At 41.0% G+C, this 15,834-nt stretch overlaps 1 protein-coding gene across 9 annotated transcripts; it reads right to left on the minus strand.

Annotated features, from left to right (window-relative positions):
* Nucleotides 1-491: 491 nt before the first annotated feature.
* On the minus strand, nucleotides 492-15,384 carry LOC121931305. Of its 9 annotated transcripts, XM_042468910.1 has the most exons (7): nucleotides 15,334-15,384; nucleotides 15,134-15,184; nucleotides 12,706-12,765; nucleotides 12,271-12,320; nucleotides 7,602-7,739; nucleotides 6,481-6,811; nucleotides 492-5,466 (listed from the first exon to the last, which is right to left on the minus strand). In XM_042468910.1, exon 7 carries the CDS (start codon nucleotides 4,274-4,276, stop codon nucleotides 1,718-1,720), a length of 2,559 nt encoding a protein of 852 aa, XP_042324844.1. In that variant the 5' UTR covers nucleotides 4,277-5,466; nucleotides 6,481-6,811; nucleotides 7,602-7,739; nucleotides 12,271-12,320; nucleotides 12,706-12,765; nucleotides 15,134-15,184; nucleotides 15,334-15,384; the 3' UTR covers nucleotides 492-1,717. The 9 variants fall into 9 exon arrangements, with proteins under 9 accessions (XP_042324844.1, XP_042324846.1, XP_042324842.1 ...); XM_042468912.1 differs by lacking the exon at nucleotides 12,706-12,765 and having other exon boundaries at nucleotides 15,334-15,347; XM_042468908.1 differs by lacking the exon at nucleotides 15,334-15,384 and having other exon boundaries at nucleotides 15,134-15,320.
* Nucleotides 15,385-15,834: the final 450 nt, after the last annotated feature.

The following is a 15,834-nucleotide window of genomic DNA, read 5'->3' on the forward strand; positions in this document are numbered from 1 at the left end:
TTATTTTCCACTGCAAAGATTATAGCAGTAGTTTTCAACATTTTGTATCTGTTGAACTGTGACAGAATTATCAAGAAACAAAAAGCCTATGTTTTATAAGAAGAACATTTATAGAGTTACAGACATTTTGTTAGTACATTTATTATCTGTGGTACGTTTTGAGAACATTCCAAATTGCAAAACTAGTCTTAGGATTAAATAGAAGTACAGTGTGCCCGCGTTATATGCGGGCGCGCTTTACATGGACTTGAGTGTATGCGCTCAAGCCGTGGGGGGCGCACGGGGTGCAAGGGGCAGCGCATCCCATACAGTGGGCAAGGGCCCACTGTAATAATTGTGCTAGTAGTGGCAATTATAATAATACTGTTGAGTATAAATGTTACTGTTAGGCACAAAGAACAACAATTAAAATCTGTACTGGAATGCTTTTTATTGTTACAATAGCCAAAAGATCTTAAATTACTTTGTATTCCACCAGTGATACACATTCCAATGATTAAAAACAACTTTATTAAAGTTTTGTTTTATTTGACACTTTACATATATCTTTTTAATTATATCTATTTTATATGCTGCCTTTCTTGGACCTAAGGCAGCTCATAAAAGATTTAATAAAAGAGTACAATTTTAAAATGCAATTAAAACACCACATTAATATCATCAGTTAAAAATGTAAAATCCTTTAAAATACTAGGTTAAAAATATTAAATCATAAAAAGCATACCAAAACAAACACCCCAAGAAGAACCCTCAAGTGCACTATTATGTGTTAAAAGCCTGCTGGGGAAAAAAGTTTTCACCTGCCAGCGAAAGGAAAGAAGGGAAGGGGCCTGTCTAGCCTTTCACAGAAGGGAGTTCCAGAGGATGGAACTAAGAAGTTCCACTGAGAAGGCTCTCTCTTGTGTCCTCACCAAGTGAGCCTGTGATGGTGGCAGGGCCAAGAGGAAGCCTTCTCCTGAAAATCTTAGGGTTCATATGTGAGATATATGGTCTTTCAAATAGTCTAGACCTGGGGTTTATAAGGAGTAAACAAAAAAGTCTAAAATGAGGCTGTTGTACTTCGGTTATATGAGATAACATGATTCATTGGAAAAATGAATAATGCTTGGTAAAGTCAATGGCAGTAGGAAAAGATGGAGACCACATTTCAGGTGGATTGATTCAATCAAGGAAGGCATGGCCCAGTTTTTTCAAGATTTGAGAGGTCAGTGGATGAATGAGGACCTTGGAGGGCTCTCATTTAAAGGGTTGCCCTACGTCAAAATCAACTAATAGCAGAACAAAGAGCCAGTGACCTGAACAGTCTTTATTTCTGAACAGATATGTACAGGACTGTGCAATTCATATTTCACACAACATTTTTCATGTATCAAATTTCCAGAGTTTTTTTAAGGGTTCAAGATAATAAAAAATTATATCATACAGCAGAATAAGACCACAGAAGATGTGCATTTATTAAGAACAAAACAAAAACCACAGGCCAGGAGCAAATATGTTTTTAAGACAGAGGAGATCCATTCCACAAGACTAAGCCTTTAAAAAAACATGTGAAATGAGTATGGATTTTAACCATCTTGTAATGGAGGTTGGGTTTTGCAAGACTTCTTAATAGATGGGGAGGCTCTGGCTACTCTTCCAGATATGACATCAAACCATCTCTGCTTGTTTCTTAAATGCATACACCTCATTTATTTTCAATAATAACAGAGGTAATGCCTCAATATCCATAAGGTAAACTTTTGAAGTCTTTGCAGAGCACTCTCTTATCATATGTTACCCTCAGTGTTCTCTGAAAGGACTTGATCTGAATAAGTAAGGTTCCTTTAGTACTGACAATTCTATCTTGTTTAACCAAAATGTTTTTGGGGTTTTGGTGGTCATTATATGGGCAATAATCTAGGACTAGGTCCTTAAATGTGTCAAAGTTGATTTTTTCAGAGTTAGATACATTCAGAGTAATGCCCTTTACTTTCATACAAACCTGACCATCTGACAACTTGTACCCATATGACTTGGGTCCACTAGATACAAATTCTGTAATATATTGATTTGCTGGGATCTCACTGGTCAGATCCCCCAAGAAGTCCCCTAAAGGTGGTTTCCAGTCCTCCTGCCGACTCACAAATATGACAGAATCTGTGTCATAATACAAGCAGCGGTCTTGTAATCTGTCCAATACATCATACAGCTCTAACCGTGCATAAGCAGTGGTGAAACAGGCTATTATGGCATTTGTGTCTCCGGATTGTGTGTAATGGTCTTTAGCATATTTCCAGGAAATGATAACAGCATCATCATTGATAACATCAAAGCTTATAACCTCATATTTTGTGGAAAATGCATAATTCAGAACCTCTGAAGGTTCTCTTACAATACTGGTGTTAGACATATCTGTACGTTGACCAAATTTACCCCATAAGGAGTTTAGAAGTAATTTAGCACTTTGGCGCTTTGTGGGGTTCTTCACAATCTGATCAGGACGTAACTGAATACCTTCTTTCTCATAGAAAGTGTTGATGTATTTGTTCTTCTTTTCTGCATCTGTACACCAGCTAGGGTACCCAGAAGCTTCTTGTTTCTGGCGTAGGTTCTTGTTGACATATTCTGAAAACAGATCTTTAGATCGTTGTTCAAAATGCCATATTTCAGAAATGCTGATTATTCTATAGGACTTCTCTATAGCCTTCAGGAGTTCCACAGTGCACCACGTTCCTTCAAGAGCTCGTTCCTCATCTCTGTGAGCACAGGGTTCCCACTGTTTGGTTTCTGCACATGTACGGCAGAGAGTAAAAATAAGCTTACCCCCCATCTTAGTAGGCAACACAGGGAAAAAAAGGCCTCGTGGGGGAAGCACTTTAACTTTTGCAATTCCAAAATACTCAGAAAGTGGCCTAAAGTCTTTATAAATTATGCTAGGGTGCCCAATTGGGTATTCTTTGGTTTTGTTAACGAATGGGTATAAACTAGTGAAGTCATAATAGTGGATTTCCTCCCCATGCTTTGCTTTGTAGTATAGGGAGACAGCATTTGTTCTGCCCCCAAAGAAAGCATCTCTGGGCTGCAGAGGGATTGGCAGTTTGTTTTTAGAGAGAAATGCTCTAAGATTCTTATCAGATTCTAGCATCTCCTTCCATTCATGCTCCCAAATATTTCTGACTACAAAGCCTTTTGTACTAAGATAGCTATGTTTTTTCTCCATGTTCTTTTTAAGTTCACAATATGTTGTGCCTGTGATAGGATTCCGGGCATTCTGTTCATAGCAGATGGAACAACCATGAAAAAAACATCCATTAAACTCAAAGGCAGTACGGCACCCCTCGACCTCTGCATACCCATCAAGAAAATATCTGCCTACTTTTTCCTCCCCACCTTTCAGAGCATGTTTAATCTCAATGCCTTCTGTATGTTCCAAATACATAAGCCATTGTATTGCAGGGGTAGAATATCTCTTAGTCTGTCTATGGTAGTTGTCATGTGGAAGAATTGCTATGGTGTTTGGCTGTAAGAACATATATTTATACATAGCCATTGAAACACCAGCAAGGGTTACTAACTGGAAAGGGTCTATTCCTGATTTGTGCTGTTTATTACTATTTGTGTTGGCAGCTTCTTCCGTAACAGTCATTGCCATAATTTCTTCTCTATACAAGGTACAAGCCTTCCTCAAAATTTTGACGTTTTGCTGACAGTAAGATGCAAGTTCTTTTTGTAGATCAAAGGTGTTGTTTTCATTGTCCCTGTACCATGAAAGAAATGTTGCTTTCTCCAGTGGCATCATGCTATCAATACCATAGTTCTCCATTGTAGGCATAGGCCCTACATAGTTTAAATTCTCTGTTGTATTAAAAATATGTGGGAAAAAGCTCTTGCTTCCTTCAAAACCCATAGCTTGAGGAAGTTGTGCTAACTTCATGGGGAGGAAATTTGAACTGTCTATAAACCTTATGCCTAGTTTAATCACAGTTACACAAATCAGCTTGCTAGCCTGTGCTATGAGCTTTATCTTTTGTCTTTCAGTCAACAGCTGTCGGACAATAAAATAGCTATCGTAACGCATGGCATAATGGGCTATGAAAGTGTAGCCTCTGTATTTTGGTTTAATAAATTTACTAACAAAATCTGAAACACACTTTGTTCCTTTGAACACCCATGTATCACCCTTTTCTAAGCACATGGCAAAAATATAGATGGGGGTGTGATTGCCTGCCTCCTGTAAGCATTCAATATCATAGAAGATATATTTGTTTGATATTTTAGGATTTTTGAGAGGGTACATGAAGCATAGATGAGTGTTGATATCGACAACTGGATTCTGACACTGTTTGCAGCACTTCCTTTCACGCCTTGTTTTCTCGCACTTGACCTTTTTTTCTGATGCCAAAACACTATGTCTTTCCAAGCAGGTCTCAGATTGCAAAACAGTTTACAATTAGGGCAACATTTCCCAAATCCTGGTTCACAATTTCTTTCTAAACACAGAGAGCATAGGTACTTGCATTTATGGCTGTGGCTGTAGACAGTACCACACACACTGCAACAGTTTTTCATACCGAAGAATCCTTTTATATTTCGAATCCCATAATAGTGTTCATCATATAGCAATAGGAAATATGTTTGTTCGTATATTGGGCCTTCTTCTGACCTAAAGATCTTCCACTCATCATTGACATTATGGACCACACCTATATTTACTTTTAAATGTCTCTCAAAGGTCACTACATCACTCAGTGTTATTCTTCTCTCAGCTGAAATGCCAAGCTCCTCATATAAACGTCTAGCATTTTCCATCAAGTTAGCATCAGTGTGATTCTCAGTTGTCATAACTGCATAGACTTCCAGCAAAACACAGATTATTGCCTCTGTTATTTAGATCCACTAAATGCCTTTTCTTCTTGTGTAATACTTCACTGTAAAGTATAGATCCTATAGTTCTACGCCCATACCCACCCTTATTTCTGATCACTGTGACAACAAGTCGTAATGTGCCATCAAGGTGGATCTCTCTATTGCTCTGTGACAAATCTGCAATGTTGTTGAGGAAGTCCACAGCAGACAAGTGTTCCTTGTGCCTCTTTACAAAGATAAAAGGAACGCTTAACTGATCGCTGTCTAGACATAGTTGAACTAAGTCATCATAGTGTACTTTCTCATTAAATTCATCAATCAGTTGCTGTAGAATGTCATGGAACTTCTCTTGTGCTTGGAAGGGATCACTTAATTGTTCCAGATTGTTAATCCTGAATGATACTCCATACTGGGCTACTAGTAACTGAAAAGCATGGCGTTCCCACTGATCTAACCTTTGCAGGTGAATTCTTGGTGACTGTGAACTTTCTGTGTCAGCTGGAGAATCTCCCTTGGACACACCAACATTGGTATTTGTGTTTGATAAGATGGTAGGGGCTTCCTCATTTGACAAGTCCGTGGGGCTTCACACAGCAAGGTTACAGTTGAAGACAATAGGATCTGAAATAGAGACAGTTATTATTTATTTATGTATATCCCACCTTTCTTCCAGTATAGGGACTCAAGGTGGCTAATATCAGTACAAGTTTTTAAAAGCATTACAATAAAGATACAAAATTTTAAAAATAATTAAACAATTTTAAAAATTTAAAAATATTACATATTAAAAATTAAAATATATTAAAAACCCTATACAAAACTCTATACAAACCTCACACAGTATTTAAAGTCCAACCTTTATCAGATTGAAAAAGCCTGGTGGCATAAGAATGTTTTTATCTGCTAGGTAGGGAGTTCCAGAATCTGGGAGCAGCCACTAGAAGGCTCTCTCTCTTCTCCCCCATCAAAGAGGGTGGTAGGACAGAGAGAAGGGCCCCTTCCAATGATCTCAATGCTCTTGTGGGCTCATAAAGGGAGATAACTTGGACCCAAACCGCATAGGGCTGTATTGCTCAAAATCAGCACTTTGAATTGTGCCTGGAACCAGACCATCAGCCAATGAAACTGATGCAACAAGGGAGTTGAGTGCTCTCTATAGCCAGCACCCATTAACAACCTGGCTGCAGCTCTTTGGGTCAGCTCATGTTTCTGAGCACTTTTCAAAGGCAGCTCCATGTTAAGCACATTACAGTAATCCAAACAGGATGTAACTAAGGCATACACCACCGTGACCAGATCTGACTTCTCCAGGAATGGGCACAGTTAGTGTACTAGGTTTAACTGTGTAAAAGCGCTCCTGGTAATTGCTGATATCTGGGCCTTCAAACCTGTGTTTTCAGGGGGAGCATAAACCCATCTAACACAGACTGAATATTTGTTCTTGGATCTGTCTTTTCACTGACCAGGAGCTATTCTGTTTTGTCTGGATTACGCTTCAATTTCTTTGCTTTCATCCAGTTCTGTCCATATTTATGGCTTTATTTAAAATGTTTAAAGCTGTTACACTACTTTTCTGTCTGGACTTCACTCCTTTTGTGAGGGTTGCATTTTCCTTGTCACCAGTTAATTTCTTACCCTTTAAAGTCAACTTGAACTCATTAGAGGAAATATCAGGATTGGAACTATCCAGAATGTCCATTTTTTGTTTTTTAGAGAGAGGCTCCAAAGCCTCTTTTTGCTTTATGTTCAGTGGACAGTCAGTCACAGCATCTTCAGGACTGTTTGTACTCATCATGTCTTTAGCCAATGGTGTGTTTTGTTTATTGGGATCTTCTGGACCAAAGGACTTCGGAGGTGGTGAGTTCAAAGTAAAAATTGTTCTAAGGAGCTTTGATTTGCTGTTGCTTTTCTCCTCAAACAGTCACCAAAGGGTGTCTTGCCTGTTCAGTGCTGTTGGAAGCTTAGCCTATTTTGGAAGAAAACAGAGTACATCAGTCTCAAGAAATCTTTACAAGTCCAAAGTTATTTAACCTTCCAGACTTGTTCCCAGCCCAACCTGTCACACCTTGAGGAAATTTCACTGGCATTTGGATTTCTCCTATTAAATATAAACATATATCCACACACACTACATTAATTGTCAATACAAAACATCAAGCACAGACATATAAAAGAGGGGACTGTAAAAACAGAAGCTTATATTTCACAGACTATGGCCCAGTACATACCTGACTTTATTACTGGAGCAGTGGTGGCTTTTTTTCCTCCACAGGGAAGCCATAGCTGCCAAACCACGCAGCTTCCCTGAGGAGAAAAAAGAACCTGCAAAAAATGGGTTCTTTTAAAGCCGCAGTGGCGGTGTAACAAGTGCACCACTGGTTCACTTGTTATGTAAGCGCCGCATGACAATGTGCGGATGCCGTGCAGCGCTTATGTAACAATGGTGGCACCCGTGTACGCAGGGCGCTGCCATTGTTACGGTGCCGTGCCATACCAGGGTTAGGGACTGTGAGGTTGCTGTGTGGTCCTTTAACCCTAGTACGGTGTAAGCACGGTGCTTTAGCACCATTTATACCAGGCTTATAAGAAAAGAGAGAGAGCTTTAAAAGGCTAAGTGTCTTGCATTTTTCATTTATTACACAAAAGCAGAAGCCTTAGCAGTAGTGACTGGTGAATTCTTGCATTCATAGGGCTGTAATGGGGCTGCATGCATATCTTAAATTATTCTTGCATGTAATACACGTATGAGAACACACCTGTGAATTTTTGTGTCCATTTCTCTCAGAAACACTATCCATTTCCTAATGAATAATCTTAGCCATCCAAACTGTTTCAGAGATCATAGCTACCAAAAATCTTGTTGAAATAGGTTTTGTGCAGGCAGGAAAATGCATCTGAAAAGCAAATTACTTTTTATGAAGTCGAATAATAATAAATAATAATAATAATAAAATCTTTATTTGTATCCCGCCCTTCCAAAAGATCAGGGCGGCTTACAATGGTGCAACGAGTGCAAACAAAATACAGAAGTTAAAAACATGTAATCAACAGTAACAACAGACTAAAAAATAACAATAAAAGCCCCTTAGCCCAACCTCATGGCCACGGAAGAGGAGGGAGGCCCACAGGATATTTAATCGGGGAATGCCTGCTTGAATAGGAAGGTTTTGAGGTCCTTCCTAAATTGGGCCAGGGTGGTAGATGAGCGGAGCTCGGTGGGCAGCGTGTTCCAAAGGGCTGGGGCAGCTGTGGAAAAGACCCTTCTCGAAGTGGAAGCTAACCTGGCCCCAGGCACCTTCAGCAATTGCTGCCCGGATGTTCTGAGGGTGCGAGGCGGATTGTACGGGCTTTCATGGCTGGCATCCATAGTTTTTTGTGGGTTTTTCGAGCTATGTGACCATGTTCTAGAAGAGTTTATTTCTGACGTTTCACCAGCACCTGTGGTGGGCATCTTTAGAGAATACTGGAAATTCTCTGAAGTATTCTCTGAAGATGCCAGCCACATAAGCTGGTGAGAATAAACTCTTATTGAACATGGCCACATAGCCCAAAAACCTATAAATTACTTTTTCCTAACCACTGAATGAATAAACCAGATATCCCACAATCTACATATGAAAGTACATCTAACACTAAAGCACTGTGCTGAGCTAGGAGATTAATCAGTTCCATGCACTCTTTTATTGTTGTTGTGCGCCTGCAAGTCATTTCTAACATATGGTGACCTTAAGGCATACTTATCATGGGTTCTCTTGGTAAGCTGTGTTCAGAGGAGGTTTGCCATTGTCTTCCTCTGAGGTTAAGAAAGTGTTACTTGCTGAAGAGCACCTAGTGGGTTTTCATGGCTGAGTTAGGATTTGAACTCTTGTCTCCCAGACTCCTATTCCAACACTCAAACTACTACGGTCCTGGGAAAACCATTTAGCAATTAGGTAATCCATTCATCCTGAGAATACTGGCCTGGGATATGATTTTGAGTATAAATGTAGATGCTTTGGCACTAGCAATTTGGTCTAGTTTGAAGCAGGACAGAACCTCTGTCCAACTTCTACTAGATTCCTCAATAAACTGACCACCCCCCCCCTGCCATGGCGGCTCTTGAGGCATCTCTATTCTGGACATCCCTCAATTGGAGCTATGCTTCAGAATAGTATTTCCATTAGCAAAGCCTACAACTTTACCTCCTCCTACCTTTGTTTCATTAGTTCCTGAGTGTGTGTGTGTGTGTTGATTACTTTCCTAACAAAAATAAGAAACCTTATTTGGAATTGCCTCTGGAGTTCTGTGTGGTTTGGAATCAATGTAGAAAGGGAATGATCCCAGACTGAACATTGCTCCAGCCAAGATGTACTTTTATTTGAGCTATTACAATTCTCCTAAAATATATTAACTGGTGGGTGCCCTCCTGAAACCCCCAGCTTTTGGGTACCAAAACAATCTATGGCATCTTCAGTTGAAATGATCTTCCCTGCACTCATGTTACCTTTGTTATATCAATAAAAGTGAGTAGGGAAGGAGGAGGAAAAGATAGAAGGGTCTGAATGAGAAAGAAAGTGAGATGGAGGAGCCAAAAGAGAAAGAAGCAGGAGATGGGTTTGAGGAAAATCTTTCATTTAATTTTCCAAGATCTTGGCACTGTGTGAGTAATACACTGAGGACTCACAAATGGGTTCATTGCAGCTCACTTAAAATAATATTACATAATAATTAGACAGTGGGTCCTCCTCTTATGAGGGGGATCCATTCTGGATCTCTCTGCATAAGGGCAAATCCGTGTATGCTCATGCCCCATAGGAAACACGCCATTGCTTTTATTGTCGCGTGGCTTCCACATAAGTTGGAAGCCGTGTATAGTGCGCCCACATATGACATGAGTGCACTGTATATTATACAATGCTTTCAACAGAAACCAGTCCAGAATGTAATCAAGTAAAGAAAGACGTTACTGAAGAGAGTAATGCTCCTAAGACTCTAAACACTTCCTTTTCCGTGCAGACCCCTGAAAAGTCCCTAGTTCTTTGAGGGCTTTGGTCTTCTACTAAGCAAATTATTCCTCTCACCTTCACTCCATTCCAAAACACACCTTTCCCCTCCTTTTACATTATTCTGTTTGACTTTCCCCCTAAATTTAGCTGTTCTTCTGCATCACCAATTGAGCAATCTGAGCAAAAAGTTCTCTTTTTCCCCCTCCACCCTCCCTGCTGTCATCTGAAAACAATCACAGAGCCTGCATACCAACGGCGCTAAGTGGAACATTTCCAGAAAATAATATTTCTTCTCTGAGGGAGCCAGCCTTCCACCCTAATGACCTGAGTCACTAAAGCATATTTTTTACTTCAACATTAATTGCTAAATCTATAAAGTTAGGTGAAATCTCTAGACAATGACTTAATAATTTAGTTCCAGTCTCTGCTTCTACACACACTTTGCCTGATATATATCTAGTCAGATAAGTTCACATTCAATCACTCCGAGAATCAGTCCAGACCGGGGGGGGGGGGATTATTTGAAAGTTTTGTTCCTATACAAACTGTTTTTGTTTTGGAGAGATACATGATGTTATACCCATCCTGAAGTATTCCTGGGGAACTCCTGGGATTATAAAAGACTTTTGTCCATTTCTGAAATGTTGCTGGAGTCTAGATGTGACATGTGCTCAGTGGGAGGGGGATGGAGGCAGGGAAGAGAACCTAGGATATTTCAAGGAAGAGTTTGGATGGAAAGCCATGAATAGGCAGATAAAAACAAGAGTACTGTAAAATCTTGAAACTTCCCGTGAGTTTTGTCCATTCTGGATAAACCCAGAATTAAATAAAATCTCAATATTATTCTGTAGCTAGAACAGCTAGAACTTGAGGAAGTAAATGAATGGAAAGGCTGAAGTTAAACTGAGATAAAGTAGAAAACAATGAGAAGACTATCCCCCCTAATGATTTTTCAAATCTTGTACAGATCTTGGTCTGTTGGATCATTGTTTTGTTGTGATATCATGTTTTTAAAAAATGCTTCATTATTATAAACTGCTTTGAGATTTTTGAAGTGAGGAGCACATCTTAAGATAGCTCTAGAATGGCAATAGTGAAAGCCTCCTCTTTGCCAGGTTTTCCTCAGGTCATAGTCCTTCCTCTCAACTCTACTTCCACCTCCACCTCCTTAGCAGGATTAGTCCAAGAAATTTTGCTGCTTGAGGCAAATGATGTTCCTTCCCCAATTCCATGTATAGAAGCAAACTGGACTGGTTCAACATTAGCATTGGGATAGTTGTAGATGTGGGCTTTCAAGTTGTTTCCAACTTATGGTGACCCCAAGGCAAACCTATCATGGGGTTTTCTTGGCAAGCTTCTTTAGAGAGTGACTTGCTCTGGGTCAACCAGTGGATTTCATGGCTGAGCGGGGATTCAAACTTTGTTCTCCAGAGTCATATCCCAACCCTCAAACCACTATATCATGCTGACTCCCCAAAGACAGCAAGTGAATGTAAATGGTGCAAGACGGGCTGGGTGTAGCACAGCACTATAGCTCTGTCTTCCAGCAAACAGTTTAGGAGAATCGGGAGGAATGGTTAGATGGCCGCTACTGATGTCCCTGCATCTGTCACCTGAGGTGGTGGCTTCACTCTGCCTACTGTTAAGGTTGCCCCTCTTCCTCAAGCTTCTCTGCTCCTTCCTCAGGTCAAAAACTAAAACCCAAACCCTGTCTGTGTTGGTTTCCAGTTCTACTTACAGCACTGTCCAACTTTGCTGAGGCGAACTATTTACTAACCTTGGCAGCTGTGTCACCCATTTCTTCTTGTGCCCTGTTGCTGCTTCCCTGTGCACAACCCAGAGCCCAATCTGGGCATTTCTATATAAGGGAATAAATAGTCCTTAAAGGAGACCCTCTGAAATGAGCAGGATTTGTTAGTGGCAACTCAGGAATATCATTGATATCAGTGGGTCTCAGAAATGGGGTAAGACCAAGGCTGAATTCCAGAAGGGTCTAACTATACCACTGAACTGCCTTGTCTTGCCTATGGAATACTATTGGGGATCCAACAATCCACTACTGCTACCTTCCACTGCTAACCCTCCTGTATTTTCCCACTTCTCCCTCCAGCTTAGTTCTTCCAAAAGAAATTAATGAGGCAGAAAAATAATTTAAAAATAAAACAACCCACACTATTGTTTGTTAGGACTACGAGACCCCCCCCCCCACCTTCCTTCTGGAAGCATTCTAGTCACTCTCTTTCACAAAAGCTCGTTCCTTCCCTCCCCACTCACTCCCACCTCCATTGCTTCTATAAATTGGTCAGAGCCAGGAAACGTTACTCTACAGCCAGCATATGTAGCCCACAAAAATCTAAACAAATCACCACTTCCCAACCCTGAAGTTGAACCACACATTCAAAATGCTACAATACCACCACACCCTCCAGATTCATCTCACTTGATGTCTCCACCAGCCGTGATTTGTTGCTGCTCTTCCTCAATGTGCTACTGTGTAGAAAAAACAGAACAAGGGTGAAAAGAGTCAATCAGCAAGAAAGTAAGATGATTTCTGGTTATCACAGCACAATCTGATCATCTTTGTCAGAGAAACGCACCACATACAGACCAACCCTCCCTCTTCCTGCCCTCCCTTTTGGTTTCGTTTCTCTCATTTCCCAATTCTTGCCTCCTGAGCCCTTGCTTGTGGTCTGTCCTCTGTGTGACAGAAAGAGAGAGCAAGGAGTGTTGCGTGAAGTCTGATGGAGTTGTGCACTGAAAAAAAAAGGAAGGAGAAGAACCAAATCCAAAGGAGGGCAGGGTGGGGAACATTTCCTCCCAACCAGGGGAGCCATCAGCCAGTATAATTTAAGGACTAGGAACATGATGTGCTTACCTGCTTTTCACGTGATGATGGTACTCTACAGATGTTTCATCCTTTTCCTCAGTGAATTTTCTGTGATAAGAGGAATACACAAACTAAAAAAGGCTTAAGCCTTCACCTAAACCTAATGGGAAAAGCAACACGTTACACCTTCCTTTCCTCTCTGCTGTTAACTGACTACAAACTACTTTCTTTTTGCAATTTTGTACTCTGTTTGTGGCACTTGAAGTAAGCTGAAGACTAAGTGGGAAAGGGGAGGAAGGCAAGAGAAACTGGGACATTTCAAAAGCATCTGAAAAAGTGGGACATCAGATATTCCCACAGAGGATCAAATGCAGAAATTGAAGGAAAAAAAATAGTTTTTAAGATCTCCAGTCAATGCAGTCTTGTGTCCCATCCTACCCCTGGCCTACTTCTGGAAAATACAATGGGATGTTAGGTGTATCTGACACTCTCCCCTCCATTCACTTCTGTATGTGGCTGCAACAACCCTTCTAGGACTGTTTGCTTCCTAGACATCATGTATAGCTAGGGTTGCCATAAATCAGGACCTCCAAACCGGGACAAATGTAGGACAACATTTTCAAATGTAGGACACTTATTTATTTATTTTTTTTGCAGATCCAAGCCTCTCCCTCCCAGCTTCACTTTCCTTCCCCCCAACCCCTTCGGGGGAGAGGAAATTCCCAGAAAGGAGAAGCCTGGGCAGTGGAGGATAAGCCTAGACCGAGGATGCAGGCTCCTGAGGGACTTGTGTGCTCGGCCCAGGCCTGTCCTCCGAGGCCACTCTCCTCTTCCCGGACTTCCCCTATCCTCCAAAGGGCTCTTTGAAGGGAAGGGAGACAGGAAAGGAGAGGAGGGACCTGGGCACTGGCCCGGTCCTGCTCTTCCCAGACCTCCCCTTTCCTCCAAAGGGCTCTTTTTGGAGCCCTTTGAAGGGAAGGGAAGGGAGCAGGGAAGGCGAGGACTCAGCGGCTGCGGAGGACAGCCCCAGGCTTCTCCTCGGAGGCTTCATTTTCCTCAGGCCAAAGGGAGAAGCCTGACCCAAGCAGGGAAGGTAAGTAGGGAACTAGGGAGGGAGGAGGCTAGGCGAGGGACTTTTGTCCCTAATCCGATGTCCCATGCTTCTTCACCAAGACTCTACTGTACACAGAAAGTGCACTTCGGAGGGGAAAAAACCTTTGAAAATGGGCACCCACCTCCTCCTCCTCCTCCTCCTTGCCATGCTCCAAGGAAGGGTGCTTTCCCCTCCCCCTGACTGGCCCAGAGTCTCCCTCCTCCTCCTCCTCCTCCTCCAAGGGTCCACCTCCTCCTTGAGGCTGGCCAATGGCAGAGTGGGGCTGGAAACAGCTCCGCCCCAGCTGCTGTGCCATTGGCCAGCCAGCCTCAAGGGGACGAGTGTTCCTTTTAGGTGCAATGGCTGCCAGCCAGGGCCCAAACCTGTGATTTAGAGGGAACCGGACCGTGACCGTGCCAGTACCCCCAAAACCGTTACAAGCACGGGCGCAGCCGGATTATGGCATCCCTATGTATAGCCCACAAAAAGCTTATGGTTTAATAAAACCCCGTCCAAATAAACTGTCACATCCCAACTCTGAATGTGAAGTGCACATTCAAAATGCTACACCACAATACCAACACTAGATGGAATGGTTAAGAAAATATTTTGACATAATTGGTATTACATGAAAAATGGAAAGAAGGATGGAACAGAGACTGGGAGTTATTAACAAATTTTTGTAAAATACGTTGGACTTAAACAACAAAAAAGAAAATTCACAACTACATCGGATAAATGACCAAAAACAATATGAATAAAATAAAAATTAATGTAAATACTAATGTATGTAGGTAGGTAGGTATGTTCTAATGTATGTATAAACACAGAAAGAAAAATAATATATTAGAAAAAGAAAATTAAAGAAAATTGAAATGAAACTATAAACACCTGTTTCAACAAAGAAATATGGTTAAACATAACAAAAATAGTTACTGTTTGCCTCCGACACTAATAGTAGATAAAATAGCAAATCACTAAAATAGAAATATGATATAAAGAGGTTAGATAGATGTTTATCATGATATACAGATACTGATTAAAAATATTTTGTGATAAAACACAGATCAAAGAAAGAATAGTAAGTGTTATAGAAAGAATAATGGATTATCTCAGCTTTAACAAAAACCAAACGAAATATATTGTATGTTAAATAGGGAGAGAGGGAGGAGTGATTAACTATAGAAAATCACAACATGACAATATATACAGAGATGTACAGTATAAATATTTGAAGTTGTAAATACATACAATATGTAATAACGATTATTCTAAAACGTATGAATTTATAGCTGTTGAATAAAGATATTCAAAACAAACAAACAAACAAACAAACAAAAAACCAAAATGCTACACCACAACTGCCATACCCTCCAGACTCACCACACTTGATATCTATGCCAGCCATTACTTCTTGCTGCTCTTCCTTGTTCCCTAGTGGAGAAAAAGCAGCCATCCAGCAAGAAAGTCAGCTGTTTTCTGGTAGTCACAGGGACTTCTCTTTTTCAGAAATCACAGAAAGCAGACCAACCCCCTCCACTCTTCCTGCCCTCCCTTCTTTATGGTTTCGTTTCTCTCCTGACCTCACTCTTGCCTCTGGTGCGCTTGCTTGTGCTCTGTTTTCTCTCTGTTTGTGATGTGACACAGAGAGGAGTGTTGTGTGACGTGTGATGGAGTTGTGCACTGAAAAAGAAGGAAGGAGAGGAACCAACTCCAAGGGAAGGCAGGATGGAGAAGACAGACTATCCCCCGAACAGAGGAAATCAGCTGGTATAATTTAGGGACTTGAAACATGACCTGTAAACCTACTGTTCTTACAATTATGGTATTCTACAAATGTTTCCGCTTGTTCCTCAGCAAACTTTCTGTCATCAGGAGAAAAAGATAAAAGAAGCACTTGGGAAGCAAGAGGCTGGTTATAAGCAGAAGATATTGTCTGAAACTCTCATATAAACCAGTGAAGCATATTTGAAAGTGAAAGATTTAATTCTCATCACAGCAACAAACCTACTATGTAGGCTTAACCAAATCACTATTCTCTAGTCTTCTCTACCAAAACAAATCCAGAAGCCCCCCCCCTTTTT

Source organism: Sceloporus undulatus, chromosome 5 (genome assembly GCF_019175285.1).
Source record: "Sceloporus undulatus isolate JIND9_A2432 ecotype Alabama chromosome 5, SceUnd_v1.1, whole genome shotgun sequence".
NCBI classification, from domain to species: Eukaryota; Metazoa; Chordata; class Lepidosauria; order Squamata; family Phrynosomatidae; genus Sceloporus; species Sceloporus undulatus.

Coding starts and splice junctions, on each gene's coding strand:
- LOC121931305 (XM_042468910.1), bottom strand. CDS start 4,276: ATGTACCCTCTCAAAAATCCTAAAATATCAAACAAATATATCTTCTAT.